General features: G+C 56.4%; 1 protein-coding gene, 1 long non-coding RNA gene and 1 other non-coding gene across 52 annotated transcripts in view; 2 read left to right on the top strand and 1 right to left on the bottom strand.

Moving 5' to 3' along the window:
- Window positions 1-16,497, top strand: part of MYO15A (myosin XVA) — a 61,115-nt gene that overhangs the window by 20,759 nt on the left and 23,859 nt on the right. For all 50 annotated transcript variants that reach the window (XR_010152971.1, XR_010152934.1, XR_010152968.1 and 47 more), the window contains exons 17-44: window positions 89-166; window positions 1,072-1,220; window positions 1,342-1,387; window positions 1,574-1,698; window positions 2,208-2,325; window positions 2,633-2,808; window positions 3,310-3,394; window positions 4,263-4,344; window positions 4,418-4,548; window positions 5,047-5,142; window positions 6,431-6,666; window positions 8,572-8,753; window positions 9,039-9,111; window positions 9,304-9,495; window positions 9,758-9,918; window positions 10,028-10,122; window positions 10,967-11,081; window positions 11,236-11,303; window positions 11,374-11,451; window positions 11,648-11,828; window positions 11,933-12,065; window positions 12,384-12,489; window positions 12,650-12,722; window positions 14,324-14,445; window positions 14,680-14,739; window positions 15,229-15,304; window positions 15,659-15,774; window positions 15,863-15,981. Coding sequence is in view for 7 of the 50 variants with exons in the window: in XM_054670327.2 (XP_054526302.1) it covers window positions 89-166; window positions 1,072-1,220; window positions 1,342-1,387; window positions 1,574-1,698; window positions 2,208-2,325; window positions 2,633-2,808; window positions 3,310-3,394; window positions 4,263-4,344; window positions 4,418-4,548; window positions 5,047-5,142; window positions 6,431-6,666; window positions 8,572-8,753; window positions 9,039-9,111; window positions 9,304-9,495; window positions 9,758-9,918; window positions 10,028-10,122; window positions 10,967-11,081; window positions 11,236-11,303; window positions 11,374-11,451; window positions 11,648-11,828; window positions 11,933-12,065; window positions 12,384-12,489; window positions 12,650-12,722; window positions 14,324-14,445; window positions 14,680-14,739; window positions 15,229-15,304; window positions 15,659-15,774; window positions 15,863-15,981 (3,272 nt within the window). In the remaining 43 variants the exon portion in view is untranslated. The remainder of the gene's footprint in view (window positions 1-88; window positions 167-1,071; window positions 1,221-1,341; window positions 1,388-1,573; window positions 1,699-2,207; window positions 2,326-2,632; window positions 2,809-3,309; window positions 3,395-4,262; window positions 4,345-4,417; window positions 4,549-5,046; window positions 5,143-6,430; window positions 6,667-8,571; window positions 8,754-9,038; window positions 9,112-9,303; window positions 9,496-9,757; window positions 9,919-10,027; window positions 10,123-10,966; window positions 11,082-11,235; window positions 11,304-11,373; window positions 11,452-11,647; window positions 11,829-11,932; window positions 12,066-12,383; window positions 12,490-12,649; window positions 12,723-14,323; window positions 14,446-14,679; window positions 14,740-15,228; window positions 15,305-15,658; window positions 15,775-15,862; window positions 15,982-16,497) is intronic.
- LOC129137785 (small nucleolar RNA U13) lies at window positions 7,111-7,210 on the top strand. Its single transcript, XR_008540576.1, has one exon. It is a non-coding gene; the product is annotated as a small nucleolar RNA U13 (small nucleolar RNA).
- On the bottom strand, window positions 14,689-15,967 carry LOC129137590 (uncharacterized). The gene is made up of 3 exons (XR_008540283.2): window positions 15,801-15,967; window positions 15,156-15,268; window positions 14,689-14,783 (listed from the first exon to the last, which is right to left on the bottom strand). It is a non-coding gene; the product is annotated as an uncharacterized LOC129137590 (long non-coding RNA).

Below are 16,497 nucleotides of genomic sequence, written 5' to 3'. Positions count from 1 at the left end.
ACCATAGAAGTGAGGAGGATCCAGTCCCTCCTAGGATAGACAGAGAGACAGAAGCCAGGATTACCCAGGCCATTTTTCCCCTTTTCAGGTGCACAAGTTCCTGGACAAGAACCACGACCAAGTGCGCCAGGATGTGCTGGACCTGTTTGTACGGAGCCGGACACGGGTAAGCCTCGCCTTCCACCGCTCTGGCCCTGCCCCCAGGCATGTCCCCACCCCCACACCCAGCCTGCCTTCAGGCCTGGGACCGTGTTGCCACGTCCTGGCTCCGCTTAGCTTTGGCCAGACAAAGACAAGGGTGGCCTGGACACCCTGTTCCTGGCCTGTTCCCACCTAGCTTGGCTCCGCCCTAAACCTAGCGCCTCATCCTGATCCTGTCCTCTGGCTCCCCACAGCCCCAGTGGCTAGACTCTGGCCCCGCTCCCAGTTCTAACCCTGTACCCCACCAGCTGTGGCCTTGCCCTGTACTTACCCCACTCTGGGCCCAACCCCATTCCCTGGCCCATTCTTTCCTGGCTTCTTGCCAGACCTGTTCCCCCAGTCCCACCTCCTGGTGTTCTCAGTTTCTCCCACCCCACCCATAAGGCCCCGGGGAAGAGCTAGGGGGACCAACTTTGGGTTCCTTGAAGGCTTGGGGAGGCCCTGCATCCCAGCTACACTACGGCCAGCAGATGGCCCTATGACAGAGCACAGGCCTGGTAACATCACCTCCCCTATCTGGCCCTCCGCTTCCTCCTGTCAACTGGGCAACCTCCTCATGAGGTCATAGCCAGAGTTCACAACCATGTATCTAACAGGCCACCTTGGGGCCAGGCACACAGTCAGTAACTGTGTGTTCCTTAGACTGAAGGGGAAAAAGCCAGTTATGGGATGGATCCCTTGGAAGATGCTGAGCCCCACCTGTTTTGAGAAGCATGCAAGCCAGGATGACAGAGGCCTTGCAGAGAGAACAGGGGTCCAGTTAGTCTTCAGATCCCCCTGATCCGGAGATTTACTCCTGCTCTCTGTTCCTCCTCATTTCGGTCTCCCGGACCCTGCCTGTCTGTTTTCCCTGCCCCGACCCCTGCCCAGGTGGTGGCACACCTCTTCTCCAGCCATGCCCCACAGGCTGCCCCTCAGCGCCTGGGCAAGAGCAGCTCCGTCACTCGGCTCTACAAGGCGCACACTGTGGCCGCCAAGTTCCAGCAGTCACTCCTGGATCTGGTGGAAAAGATGGAGAGGTGGGGTGGGGGGCAGGTGGGCGGAGCACCCAGCCTCATCCTTAACCCACCTCATGACCCTCAGAGGTTGAGCGCCTTCTTTTTCTGAGGCCTCATGCTGTCGTCTTCCTGCCACTGCCAGGTGTAACCCCTTGTTCATGCGTTGCCTGAAGCCCAACCACAAGAAGGTGAGTGAGAGCTGAGGCCTCTGAGAGAGCCAAATCCTCCTGCCCATGCTGTGTGACCTTGGGCAAGTGGCTTGGCCTCTCAGGACCTGCATCTGCCCAGCCTAGCACTGGGAATATTCACCATGATAATGCCCTTTGCACATGGCTGAGCCAATGTGCAGACTCCCTCTCTGGGCATCCCTACAGGAGCCAGGTCTCTTTGAGCCAGATGTGGTAATGGCACAATTACGCTATTCAGGGGTGCTGGAGACCGTGAGGATCCGCAAGGAGGGATTTCCAGTGCGCCTGCCTTTCCAGGGGTTCATCGACAGGTATCTTGGTTACGGTAGTTCCTGAGCTCTACAAATCCCTGCCCAACTCCCCATGGCCCCAGGAATACACAACCCAGGCAGTACAGGGCTTGCCATGCACAGTTGCTCAGGTTGTACACTTCACAAGGCTACCACATGCTAACTGTTAATGTGGTAGATACATTTATTGTTTTGCCTTTTTTTGTAGTTATATGTTATATAACATATAATATGTCTAATCAACGCTCCGTGTTATTAGAAAGGTTTTAGTAGTTACAATGACAAGTTTCCAGCAGGTGGCAGTCAAGTGTCCTGTTGTACTGAAATCATCTATTATAACAATTGTCTGACATCCAGAAGTAAAGAGTCTTGAGGATGGAGTGCCTTTTTTCAGATTAGAATAAACTATTTGTGGAGCCACCACTGGGACCAGGCTTTTTGGACACCTGGCTGGGGGCAGTAACCCCATGGTCTAGCAGGCACCTCGGGTAGGTCTCATAGCCCCAGACTAACTTTGGGCCCCCTACCAGGTACTGCTGTCTAGTGGCCCTCAAGCATGACCTGCCGGCTAATGGGGACATGTGTGTGTCAGTGCTGAGTCGCCTGTGCAAAGTCATGCCAAACATGTACCGTGTTGGGGTCAGCAAGGTGAGTCCTGCCCGACAGTCAGCCCTTGGAGACCCCAAGTTTGGGGGCTCCACAACTACTGAGTCAGAAATGTCCAAGCTAGAGACTGCCATCCCAGGAGCAACCCAGATGAGCTTGGGATATGGAATGCTAACTACCTGATTCACCAGCATCCTCTCTTCAACCTCTCCAAGTCCACCGCATCCCTCTAGCCCTGCTCCAGGAGGCTGCCCTGCCTATTCTGTCTCCACGGACTTCTAGAGAGGGAGGGGCCCTTAGTCCAGCCTCCTGGCTCCTATCTGCCTCAGTGCCTTCCTCCTGTCCTTAGCTGTTCCTTAAGGAACACCTATACCAGCTGCTGGAGAGTATGCGAGAGCATGTCCTGAATCTGGCAGCCCTCACTCTGCAGCGCTGCCTCCGTGGCTTCTTCATTAAGCGGCAATTCCGCTCTCTGCGCCACAAGATCATCCTGCTGCAAAGCCGGGCCCGTGGCTACCTTGCCAGGTGAGGCACAGAAAAGGCAGGATTCCTAGGAGACCTATGGTCAGGCTCGGGAGAGGTCACGCCTGAACTTAGGTGGTGAGCTCCCTATCCCTGGAGGCATGCAAGCTGAGGGTGGAGGCCTCTGCAGGAGAATGATCAGATTCTCTGTGTCTCTGCTTTTGAATGCCCTTCCCAGCCAACCCCAGGCCCTTGTGACTGGTGGGTGGGAATCCATTCAGCCAAGAGGGGCCTTACCCTGCATTTCAGGGACCTGAGATTATAAGCTGTTGGGAAATAAATTATTCAGGCAGGTTTAATCCAGGCCTTGCTACTTAATATGCTGTGTGACCTTGGCAAAGTCACTGCCCCTCTCTGAGCTCCAGTTTCCCTTTAAGCCAAAGGACCCCAAGAGTGAGATGTGGGCACTGGCTCCCAGGCCAGGCTGGCAAGGGCCTCTCTACCTTTTGGTCACCCTGTCACCCTGTGGCCCCAATCCCTGACCTCCCCACTCCCCCAACCCAGGCAACGCTATCAGCAGATGAGGAGGAGTCTGGTGAAGTTCCGGTCCCTGGTACACGCATACGTGAGCCGCCGACGCTATCTCAAGGTATAGGCCCTACCCTATCTGGGTCCAAGGGGACAGCAGAGAAGGGGAAAGGGCACTTAGCACCCAAGAGGAGACTACTGGCCTCAGGCAGTCTTGGGTTCAAATTCTGCCTCTGCCACCCACTAGCTCTTTAACTTTGGCCATTGTCTATCCTCGATTTTCCCATCTACCCCTTGTGATTGTGGAGAGGGTTAAATGAGATGTTGCATTGAAGGATTTGGCCTGGTGCTGGGTTCACAGTGGGGTCTTCGGGAATTGAGGGCCATTAGAATTTGGTGACCTGAATGTCACTGGGTATGGTTTTGCTCTTACCTTCATGTCTTGACCCACTGTCATGTAAACCAGCCACCAGAAAGACAAATGCAGTTCCCAAAGCAATGAAGCAGTAGGTAGCCTTTACTGAAGGTGGCGCTACGGGCTTCCCATGACACAGTGCTCAGCCACTTCCCACAAATCCTCCTTGTGGGTCTCTTTCCCCAGCGTTTTTCTCCCTCCGCTTGCCTCTGTTTCTCTCTTGCTCTCTCCTTTTCCCTCCCCTTTTCTCTGGCCAACCTCACCCTCCCGCCCCACCTGTGGAGTGGGGCAGTCACCTCCACACAACAGGCAAGCTGCCCCCCTTGCTTGAGTGTGGCCGCCTTGCGTAAGCTGGCCTGGCCTGCCTGGGTGCCCGTCGTCACCTCTGCCTGCCACTCCCCAACCTGACATCTTCTCTTCTGAAGCTGAGGGCAGAGTGGAGGCGCCAGGGGGAGGGGGCGCTGCTATGGGAGCAGGAGGTGGGTGTGGGTCTGGGTGGCAGCAGGGCCAAGGAGGGAGGCTGGCAGGTGGGGATGTGGCAGGCCTGTCCCTGTCCCATGCACTGTCCCTCTAGGAGCTGAGCAAGCGGGAGGTAGTCGCTGTGGGGCACCTGGAGGTACCGGCTGAGCTGGCTGGGCTCTTGCAAGCAGTGGCAGGTGGGTCAGCACCAGGCGGGGGGAGGGCCCAGGCAGATCAGAGCAGGCACCGCATTCTCTCCTCTTTCCACAGGCCTCGGGCTGGCCCAGGTGCCTCAGGTGGCCCCTGTGAGGACTCCTCGACTCCAGGCTGAGCCCCGTGTCACACTGCCCCTGGACATCAACAACTATCCTATGGCCAAGTTTGTCCAGTGCCACTTCAAGGTAAGGGCTAGCTGAAGTCCAAGGCTCCCTGGCTGATAGGCGCTGACCAATTAGAATGGACATTGTCCTTGCCCTGGGGCAGGCTCCTGGCTGTGCCCTGTGGTGTTGGGTATGAGCCTTTTAGTTGCTGGATCATAGGGAATCTGGGAGATCCCTGAGGTCTGGATAGCAGTGGAGAGCCCTCAGGGGCTCGGGCAGGGCTGTTTACCACCAACCAGTCTGGAAATATTTCAGAAATTGAACAACTGGTGGAGCCATAGCATGTCAGCCCAGCTCTGATTTCCTCCCCTTGAGATGAAGGTTTATCCTGTCCCTACCACCGACTTGCTGAGGGCCACTGTGGTGGCCCCTCACCAGCCCTCAGTTTCCCCATCCATACACTGAGGACCAAAGCCCCTGCCTCATAGGCCTTGGAGCCCCATGTGGCACAGAGCAGTGGGTCCAGATGTGCCTGTCAGTCCCAGCTCTGTCTGCTCATGTGCCTGCCCTGTGTCTTAGGAACCTGCCTTTGGGATGCTGACAGTGCCCCTGAGGACACCCCTCACGCAGCTGCCAGCCGAGCACCATGCAGAAGCCGTGAGCATCTTCAAGCTGGTATGGGGTCTGCCTCAGCCCACCTTCTAATTCTTAGCCCCTGGCCCTGAAGCTGGGCCATGAGGCTCCCAGTCTTCCCAGCCCTCCCCAAGCCCAACCCATGAGCCCCACACCTCTTCCCCAAAGGACAGACTTTTATGTCAGAGGGGGAAATCTGGCTTCCTCTCTGAGGACTGGTGGCTTTTCTTCTCCCAGCCATCTTCCTGGCAAAAAAAAAAAAAAAAAAAAAAAAAAATTCTGCCTTGGAGCCTCTCAAGGACACCAAGAAGAGACCCAGATCTTCTCCTTAAGGACTTCTCAGTCTGAAGGGGGAGGCAGAGTTGACCCAGCCAGTGACCACCAGTATGGACAGAGGGAAGCACCAAGTCTAGGGAGTCTGATGGGGCCACTAATTCAGCCCTGGGCAGGGCCAGAGAGGGCTTCCTGGAGGAGAAGGCATTTGAGCTGGAGGGGAATTTGCCAGGCAGGGAGAGTGGAGAAAGTACACAGAGAAGAGGAAATTGGTGTGGTCAGAACAGAGTCAAGAGGGCAAGGGTGAGACTGGCCAGTGAGGCCTTGATTACAGACCCAGAGCTTAGATTTCATCCCAAGGCACCTAGGGAGCCAAGGCAGGTGCTTCCATGGGAGGGTTGTGGTCATATCTGAATGTTAAAAAGAACCCTCTGCGGCCTAGATAGAGCAGGAGGTGGGGGCTGGCTGGAGGCCAGGGGTGCAGGGAGGGGGCTAGGGCTGCATGGGGAGCTCTAGAAGGTTCATGAACAGGAAAGATGACACATACTTTGGATCTTTAGTTTTCCCATAGTTGAGGTAAACTGCCTGGTCATTCGGCATAGAATATGGCAGTTGTAGGCCAAGCACGGTGGCGCACACTTGTAATCCCAGCACTTTGGGAGGCCAAGGCAGGCAGATCCCTTGAGTCCAGGAGTTTGAGACCAGCCTGGGCAACATGGTGAAACGCTGTCTCTACTAAAAATACAAAAATTAGCTGGGTGTGGCTGCATGTGCCTGTAATCCTAGCTACCTGAGGGGCTGAGGTGGGAGGATCACTTAGGCCCAGGGAAGTTGAGGCTGCAGTGAGCTGAGATCCCACCACTGCACTCCAGTCTGGGTGACAGAGACTCCATCTCAAAAAAATATTCTATATATATAGCAGTTATATTGTAATATAAGTGACATTTATATGGGCAGGGGCACACATGGGAGGGACATGAGAGGGATGCATGTTGTGGGGTGGGGACTGGAAGGAACAACTTTCTGAGATGCCCAGGAGACTCTGTTCGTGGCCCAGATCCTGCGCTTCATGGGCGACCCCCACCTGCATGGTGCCCGGGAGAACATCTTCGGGAACTACATTGTGCAGAAGGGGCTGGCGGTGCCTGAGCTGCGGGACGAGATCCTGGCACAGCTGGCCAATCAGGTGTGGCACAATCACAATGCCCACAATGCTGAGCGGGGCTGGCTGCTGCTGGCCGCCTGCCTCAGTGGCTTTGCACCTTCCCCGTGCTTCAACAAGTACCTTCTCAAGTGAGTGGGACTGGATAGGGGCTGGGACACGAGGGACGGTGGCACCAGCAGTGGAGCCCAAGGCAGGGTCTTAAAGGTCAGGCCAGGAGTCAGATCTCTATGCTGGGAAGCTCAGGCATGGAGGCTGGCCAGGGCTGCTCTGCGTTTCTGCTGGGCTCAGAGCAAGAAAGGAGGGCAGGCCTTCACTGCAGGGGCTAGGAGTTAGGTCAGACTGGATGAGGGACTTCCAGAACTCAGAGTGGGACAAGACCAGCATGTGGAGAATTTGGAAAAGAGCATTGACCTCTCACAGCATGACAGTTTAATGGGGTGGTTAGGAGCATGGATACGGGACTCAGACAATCAGGGTTCAAATCCCAGCTCAGCCATATATGAGCTGTGTGACCTTGGGTAAGTTACTTAACCCCTCTGGGCTTTAGTTTCCTTACATATCAAATGGGGGTTATTCTTTTATAGTTTATAAGTGTGATGATTGAGTTTTCATGCTCAGGCATGAGATGTGTCACCCTCAAACCTTGCTAAAACATCAGCACAAGACCAGACGCAGTGGCTCAGGCCTGTAATCCCAGCACTTTGGGAGGCCAAGATGGGAGGATCGCTTGAGCCCAGGAGTTGAAGGCCAGCCTGGAGAATGTATTGAGACCTTGTCTCTGCAAAAAATTTAAAAATTAGCTAGGCATAGTGGCACAGGCATGTAGTCCCAGCTACTCAAGAGGTTGAGGCAGGAGCATTGCTTGAACCCAGGAGGTTGAGGATGCAGTGAGCCAAGATCATGCCACTTACACTTCAGCCTGGGCAACAGAGCAAGACCCTGTCTGATGTTAAAAAAAATGGCATAATGATAATACCTACTTCTTAGGCTCTTGTGTGGATAAAATATATAAACACACGTAAAGTGCTTAGAACAGAGAGGGGCACGTGGTGGGTGCTATGTGGGTATAACCATCACAATGATGTCACCCTGCTGGGTGAGAAGGATGATTTGCAAGGAAATCGCTCAGGCAGGCCCTGGGTGTGAATCTCAGCTCTGATACTTACCTGCTGTGTGGCCTGAGACAAGTCACTGTCCCTCTCTGAACCTGTTTCTTCCCTATAATTTGGGGATGGCAACAGAACCCACCTAACAGGGTGGCTGTGAGTTACAGAGTGTACAGAATCTTGCTTAGGCCAGCATGCAGCAAATGGACATCACCTGGCCAGTCTTGTGACTCTGTGGCAGCTGACAGCAGGGTAAGGCCGTTGCTGGTCTGCCTGCCTGGGGCTTTCCTGAGGGCATGGTGCTAGGTTCCCTCTCTAGCTACTGTGGGCCTGCACCAGTGCTGCTCTTGGCCAGGCTTAGCTGCAGGAGATGTAGGACGTGGGGGTGAGGGAAGCATGAGGAATGGCTGGTAGGGATTGGGCTCATTGGGCCTGGGTTGAGTTGAACCCTCAGCTGTCCCTTTTATAGGTGAAAACTTGGAGGAGAGGCTCAGAGAGGGCAGATAATCATCCAAGGTTGCCCTGTGAGAGAATGGAGACAGAGTTCTGGTTGTTGCCCACACCCAGCTGCAGACATTTTGTTCCAACAAGCTGGTACCTCTTTGGCCTATCCTTGGACCTCTGTGCTGGCCTGAGATACTTCTGGACTAGCCTGGGACCCTTTCAGTTTAGCCATGGGACTCTAAACTACCCTGAGATCTGTTGTAGGCTAGCCTGGGACCCCTTAAGTGCAGTCCCAGAGCACTGGACTCTAGCCTGGGACCCTTCTGAACTAGCCTGGAGCCTTTTCAGCCTCACCTTGGAGCTCTGGAATAGCCTGGGCCTTTCTCAGACTAGCCTCAGAATTTCCTACCCCCACCCCCCAGCCCTCAGCCCCAAGCTAGCTTCAGATCCTTCTTGATCCTGGCTCCAACTCCTACCCATCAGGTTTGTGTCTGATTATGGGCGGAATGGCTTCCAGGCTGTGTGTCAGCACCGCCTCATGCAGGCCATGGGCCGGGCCCAACAGCAGGGCTCGGGGGCTGCCCGCACCTTACCCCCGACCCAGCTCGAGTGGACAGCGACCTATGAGAAGGCCAGCATGGCGCTGGACGTGGGCTGCTTCAATGGTAAGCTGCCTTCCCCCACCTCAGTGAGGGCAGTGGGAGTCAGCAGGGCCCAGTGAGCCCCGGGGATGGCAGAAGCCACTGAATGTTCTGGAGCTGGCGAGGGGCCTTCTCAGATGTGGCTCTGCGTGAAAGTCTGTGTGTGGGGGTGGGACCTGGCCCAGGAAAGGGGAGCCAGGGAAGTGAGGCTACAGATACAGGAAGCCTGAAAGGAAGAAGCAAGCAGGGAGGCACAGCCAAACTGGACTCAGATGCTCCAACCTGAGCCCGGCACCTGCTGCGCCCCAGGTGACCAGTTCTCCTGCCCGGTGCACTCCTGGAGTACGGGGGAAGAGGTGGCTGGAGACATTCTGAGGCACAGGTTGGCTCCTAGGATGCCCTCCCAGCACACTCTTATGTACCTGGAATGTTGTGGGGGGAGGTCAGATCCCCCAGAGGGTCCCATAGGGTCCACTCTGTTCATGTTTAGGGTCTGGCTTATAACCCAGGATCTCCCCAGGTAGTGCCTGATGACTCTGTCCCTCATTTCCATTCCTGTGCATGCCATCACCAGGGGGCTGGCAGATGGCTGGCGCGGCTGGACCGTGGCCATGAAGAATGGTGTCCAGTGGGCAGAGCTGGCTGGCCACGACTACGTGTTAGACCTGGTGTCGGACCTGGAGCTGCTCAGGGACTTCCCTCGACAGAAGTCCTACTTCATTGTGGGCACAGAGGGGCCTGCAGCCAGCAGGGGAGGCCCCAAAGTGTAGGTAGCTATGGGGGACCCCTTCACAGATGGCCACTCCCAGGCAGAAGGCCGGCCACTCCCAGGCAGAAGGCCTGCCCCTCCCAGCTGCTGGGACAGGCTGAGCCCTGAACTTAGACTTCAGTTCTTAAGGAGGTAGAGTTCACCAAAGGATCCTGCTTTTAAATGGAGAAAGCCACTGAATACCAGGGTGCAGAAGAAAATTTGGGGGATTCTGGGATCTCTCTGGGGGTCAGTAGCTCCATGTTCCTTTTCTCCACAGGGTGTTTGGGAACAGCTGGGACTCGGATGAGGACATGTCCACTAGACCCCAGCCCCAGGAGCACATGCCCAAAGTACTTGACTCTGATGGGTACAGCAGCCACAATCAGGACGGTACAAATGGGGAGACTGAGGCCCAAAGAGGGACAGCAACCCACCAAGGTCAACCAACAATGGCTGCTGTCTCTGGTGGGGAGGGAGCCTTAGAGACTGTGTGGGGTGGAAATCATCAAGAAAAAAGAACTTGACATTTTTGTGCCTTCCCCTCCAGAGTCAGACAGTCTTGGAGAGCCTGCTGTGCCCCACAAGGGGCTGGACTGCTACCTGGATAGCCTCTTCGACCCTGTGCTGTCCTACGGGGATGCGGTAGGGATGGTGTGGGGTGGGTCATTTGCAGACAGCAGGCACAGCATGTACACCCAAGTCACACACTTGTACAGGGTGACCTGAGAGCTTCTCACAGCCAGGGTCATGGGGTGGTGTGTCCCATCTGGATGTCTGCTGGAGGCTGGACAAAGGATGAGGGTCTCTTCACAGCTAGAGCTGCTCTTGGCTGATCCTGGAAGGACCCACAGTTAGAAGTGCACCTCTAGCAAGGTGTGGTGGCATGCCTCTGTAGTCCCAACTACTTAGGAGGCTGAGATGGGAGGATCACTTGAGCCCAGGAGTCTGAGGCTGCAGTGAGCTGTGATTGCACCACTGTGCTCCAGCCTGGGCAACAACAAGACCCTGTCTCAAACAAAAAAAAAAAAGAAAGGGAAGAAGTGCACCTTTGGTGGCAGCCAGCCCCCCGGGGCCACTAAAATATCTCTATCTGGATGGAGTTGAATGACCTTGGTCCCCGGGTCTTCTAGCCCCAGATCTCACGAGACCCCTCAGGTACCCTTACTCACTCTGGAAACTCCAGAACCCACCCCACCCCCACTGCCCCTGGCATGATACGCAGCCCTGAGCAGGGCACAACCCCTCCTTGAGCCTCAGTTTACTCCTCTGGGGATGAGGGGATGGGTTGGGAGCTCATATGGTTATGGATACGACTGATTGGGATGCCATAGGGGTAAAGGCTGAGCATACAGCAGACACTGAGCCCGGTGGGAGGCTGCCCCCTCCCACGAGAGAGTGGGGAAGAGGCCAGTGTCAGGTGCCTGTTGCCATGGAACCTTGGGAGTACAACAATGAGATGGTCACTTGAGCCACCCACTGCCCCCAGGACCTGGAGAAGCCAACAGCCATTGCCTACCGCATGAAAGGGGGAGGCCAGCCCGGTGGAGGCAGCAGTAGTGGTACTGAAGACACCCCCAGGAGACCCCCAGAGCCAAAGCCAAGTCAGTGCCTCCCCAGGGTGGTTCCAGGGTTGGGCAGGGCCAGAGCCACTTGCTGGTGTGCTAGAATGGAGGCAGCCACAGCATGATGGGGGCTGAGAGGACAGGGAGGAGGGCATCTCCGGTGCCATCTGTGCCTTCTGCCCCCTCCCCTCAGTCCCAGGCCTGGATGCCTCCACATTGGCTCTGCAGCAAGCCTTCATCCACAAACAGGCCGTGCTGCTGGTGAGTGAGGGAGGGACTGCTGGGGGGTGGAGAATGGACCTGCCTGGTCACCACTGCCACCTCTCCCCAGGCCCGGGAGATGACCCTGCAGGCCATGGCACTCCAGCAGCAGCCCCTGAGTGCTGCCCTGAGATCCTTGCCCGCAGAGGTGAGCCTGGCCTGCCCAGGGTGCAGGGGTTGCTTGGAGACACAAGCTGTAAAGAGGAATGCTGTGCTGCTCCAGGGCACTATTGTGCCTCTTTGAGCCCAGGAGCTCCACAACCCATCTCTGACAGAGATCTGGAGTCCCAGAGAGCAGCCTGGTATATCCCAGGCAGCCCACCCTCACGTCCTGTTCTCCACAGAAACCCCCAGCACCAGAGGCACAGCCGACGTCTGTAGGCACCGGTCCCCCTGCCAAACCCGTGCTCCTGCGTGCCACTCCAAAGCCCTTAGCCCCAGCCCCTCTGGCCAAGGCTCCAAGGCTCCCCTTCAAGCCTGTGGCTGCCCCTGTTCTAGCTCAGGATCAGGCTTCTCCAGAAACCAGTGAGTGCCCTATCCCAGCCTCTGGGGCTTCCCAGGACAGGCCTGGTGGTGTGGTTGTGCCCCTTGTGGCCTCACCCTGTTCCCACCACGCCCCTTGCCCACAGCTTCACCCTCCCCAGAGCTGGTCCGGTACTCTACGCTCAACTCTGAGCACTTCCCACAGCCCACACAGCAGATCAAGAATATTGTCAGGCAGTACCAGCAGCCGTTCCGGGGAGGCCGGCCTGAGGCCCTCAGGTCAGCACTGCCCCTGCCCCCAGCCCTCCAGCCCCCTCACTGTGCCTGAGTGTCCATCATGGCCCACCAGCTTACTGGGTTGAAGCGCCCTGCCCAGCTCCTGTTAGGGAGGGAGTTTCTTTATACTGATGAGTCCAGATGAGGCCCTGCTGTTGTCTAGGTTGTGCTGTAGGACTTCAGGCCAGTCTCTGCTTCTCCCTGGATTCTCATTTATAATGATAGGGGGTGGTGGAGGAGGAGGAAGTTTCCTACTGTCAAACTATGTGATGGGAAAGGGAGACTCAGTGTCAACCCACCACAGTACTCCAATGCCCACAGGAAGGATGGCGGGAAAGTGTTCATGAAGCGGCCAGACCCTCACGAGGAGGCCCTGATGATCCTGAAAGGGCAGATGACCCACCTGGCAGCTGCACCTGGCACCCAGGTGAGGGGGGAAGGTGGGGCTGAGCCCAGGTGGAACAGAAGACAAAGAGGGGCCTCAGGGATCCTCAGAAACCAGCTACCCCTATAAGCTGTGGCCCTGCCACTGCCCCTCCACAGGGCCTGCCTGTTGCCCCCTGAGCAGTCTCTTTGGGGTGGGACAGGTGTCCAGAGAGGCCGTGGCCCTGGTGAAGCCGGTGACCAGTGCACCAAGGCCATCCATGGCACCCACTTCAGGTGAGAGGGCCAGGAGGGAGGGAGGGCAGGGTGTCCAAGTATATGAGGAAGTCTGTGGGCACAGGTGAGTGTGTCGGTGGAGTGTGTGTGTCTATCTCCCTGAGCCCCTGTGTACATCTTGTGAGCACATTGGTGTAATTATAATGTCAATACTTAAGTAGCACAGATCTCAGGCCAGGCCCATCCTGGCCTCATGTAATCCTACCAGAACCCTTCAAGGTAGCACTGTTGTTCCTACATGTTGCAGATGGGGAAATGGAGGCACAGATAGGTTAACTGGCTTGCCTAAGGTCACACAGCTCAAAAGTGTCAGACCAGGGATATCAGCTCAGGCCTCCTGGCATCACAGTTGAAGCCCTAACCTCTACACCCTTTGTCTCTCAGCAGCTGCAGTGATCTTAACAGCTATAAAGCAGTTCCCATCCTGCCCCTGACAAAAACCCTCTGATGGCTCCTACAATAAGCTCCAAACTCCTCACCGTGGCCTATGAGACGCGACATGACGTGCCCACCTCCCCAGCCTCATCTCCTCTCTTCCTCCCCTTGGCACATTCTGTTCCTCTCTGTTCTCGGAACACTCCAAGCCCGCTCCTGCCTTGCATGTTCCCTGTGCCTAGAATGCTCTTCCCCAAGACCTTTGCATGCCTGGCTCCTTCTCACCATTCATGTCACAGCTCAAATGTCACCTCTGTCACCTCGGCAAGGTCTGCCTAGATTGCTAGGAGTGAAGGACCTCACAGACCAGCTCTCCAGGATCCATCCTAAACCACCCTGCTTTACTGCCCCCCCAGCCTCGGGCAGTGAGAGCTTTGTTTCTGAATGATCTGTGCCACCCACACCTGCCATGGGCACTAAACTCCAGGGCAGGGGCATTGTTTACCTTATTTGCGGGGCCATCTCAGCCTTTAGCCCAGGCCTGTATACAATAGGTGTTTTGGCTGGGCGTAGTGGCTCACGCCTGTAATCCCAGCACTTTGGGAGTCCGAGGCGGGCGGATCACAAGGTCAAGAGATCAAGACCATCCTGGCCAATATGGTGAAACCCCTTCTCTGCTAAAAACACAAAAATTAGCTGGGCGTGGTGGTGGGCACATCCAATAGGTGTTTTTATGTGTTGAATGAAAGGCTGGGTCATATGTGACCCTTGTGAGCAGCTGTTTCCGTGGACCGCTCCTGGGTCCCCTCCTCCACCCGCCCTGCCTCTCCCACTTCATCCTAAGAGGTGCCTGTGGCCGGGCGCAGTAGCTCATGCCTGTAATCCCAGCACTTTGGGAGGCCGAGGCGGGCGGACCACCTGAGGTCAGGAATTCGAGACTAGCAGGCCCAACATGGTGAAACCCCATCTCTACTAAACATACAAAAAATTAGCCAGGCGTCGTGGCGGGCGCCTGTAATCCCAGCTACTCAGGAGGCTGAGGCAGGAGAATCGCTTGAACCCAGGAGGCGGAGCTTGCAGTGGGCCGAGATTGCGCCACTGCACTCTAGCCTGGGGGACAACAGCGAAACTCCGTCTCAAAAAAAAAAAAATATATATATATATATATTAATTAAATAAAAAAACGAGGTGCCTTCTCCTGACTCCCTGATCCGCGCGCTCTCCAGCTCTGCCCTCGCGATCGCTGGAGCCCCCTGAGGAACTCACGCAGACGCGGCTGCACCGCCTCATCAATCCCAACTTCTACGGCTATCAGGACGCCCCCTGGAAGATCTTCCTGCGCAAAGAGGTGCCGAGCACAGCCGTAGCCAGGGGAGGGGCTGAAGCGGGGCAGGGGAGGGGCTGAAGCGGGCAGAGGAGGGTCTAGGACTTGGGGAGGGAGCCCAGGAGGACAGAAAAAGGCCGGGCTGAAACCAGGGGTGGAGTTACAGCCGGGGCGGAACGGCATCTAGGGGGCGGGGCCGGGTGTGAAGCAAGGCCAGGGGGCAGTCGGACAGTACCCACTGAAGCCCCGCCCCTGCAGGTGTTTTACCCCAAGGACAGCTACAGCCATCCTGTGCAGCTTGACCTCCTGTTCCGGCAGGTGAGGTCCTGTCTCCCCTTTCTGCCTCAGTGAACTCAGCAGGGCTGTGTGGACGCAAAGATGAGCTAGCTGCAAAGCCTGCCTCTGCATGTTGGGATTTGGGGTCCTTGACAGGGGTGAGGATGGGCAGCTGTTTTATTGAATCTCCCCCTCCCATGGGCAGGGTCAGTGAGCCCACAGTTCAACCTAATCAGAGCCATAGTCTGTCTGAGCTAGACATGGCCCAGAGATCAAATGTAAACCCTGTAAACCCCCCTATATAGATTAGGAAACGGTGGCCTAGGAAGGGTGGCCTGGATTGTGGGGGTGAGGAGAAAGGAGAGGGCCCTGTAAGTGGGATCTGATTTACACAGATGACCCAGCTTACAGATGACCCCACTGCTGCAAAATGGGACACCTCCCACATTGCCACTCACCCTAGTATAGTCCAGCCTGGGTCCCGGCTGGGGGAGTCCCATGTGCTGCCTGCATCACAGCCTGTTCCCACAGATCCTGCACGACACGCTCTCCGAGGCCTGCCTTCGCATCTCTGAGGATGAGAGGCTCAGGATGAAGGCCTTGTTTGGTATCTCGGGGGAGAGGAGGGGTACTGATGGGGCAACCAGTCAGAGGCACAGCCAGCCCTGTCCCAGAGGGAGACTGAGGCTGACAAGCCCAGGCCCACTATCTCCCAGACATGTGCCTCCTTGCTCCGCTTCTCTGGCCTCTCACATGGCCGGGCTGCATGTTTGGGGTTGGCAATGCCTGACACACTGTGTGTCCTGGCCATCTCATCCGTTTCTGGGTTTCAGTTTTCTAGTATAGACACTGGTCAGATACCTTCTTGCTGGGTATCAGCCACCTCCCTCCCTGACATCCCCGAGATGGGGGTTGCCAGGGGAGTGGGGAGAGGGTCCTGACCAGACCTGGCCTCCCATAGCCCAGAACCAGCTGGACACACAGAGGCCTCTGGTAACGGAAAGTGTGAAGCGGGCCGTGGTCAGCACTGCACGAGACACCTGGGAGGTCTACTTCTCCCGCATCTTCCCCGCCATGGTGCGAGCCCCTCACTTGCCCCCTACCTGTCCAGAGGATTCAGGGATGAGACAAGAGGATCCTCACACGCCCTTCATCTCTGCCCCAGGGCAGCGTGGGCACTGGTGTGCAGCTCCTAGCTGTGTCCCACGTGGGCATCAAACTCCTGAGGATGGTCAAGGGTGGCCAGGAGGCCGGCGGGCAGCTGCGGGTCCTGCGTGCATACAGGTGACCAGCAGGGGTGAAGTGGGGCTGGCTGGAGACTGGGATACAGACTGGCATCGGCATTTCCTTCCCCTCCACAGCCACTTACCAAGTACCCATGATGCGCCAGGCTCTGTGCCAAGCCATTGAAGCAAACCCATTTTAGAGCTGGGGAAACTGAGGCTCAGAGAGAGAAGTTGTTTGTCTCAGGTCACACAGCCAGGAAGGGATTGAGCTAGGCACCCACTCCCCTGCCCTCCCCCCAGCCTGCACAGCAGTAGCACTGTGCAGAGGGGCAGCTGTGCTGGAAATGACCAAATCCTGATGCAGCTGGGGAGGGAACCACTGCCAGCAGTGACACCTTACTGAGTACTCAGACTCCCTCCCCTGCTAGAAGTCCCTTTTGTCCTTTTTAACACGAGGATGGGAATGGAACCTTGCCAACTGGTTAGGTAAAACCTGCATGCTTTGAAAGATGGAGAGAATTTGGTCAATGGGTGAAAGAGAGATTTGGGTAGGTGCAAATCTAGATTTAGAGCT

The sequence above is a fragment of the Pan troglodytes genome, chromosome 19, assembly GCF_028858775.2.
Source record: "Pan troglodytes isolate AG18354 chromosome 19, NHGRI_mPanTro3-v2.0_pri, whole genome shotgun sequence".
In the NCBI taxonomy this organism is placed as follows: domain Eukaryota; kingdom Metazoa; phylum Chordata; class Mammalia; order Primates; family Hominidae; genus Pan; species Pan troglodytes.
This window is presented reverse-complemented; position numbering and strand designations above follow the sequence as displayed.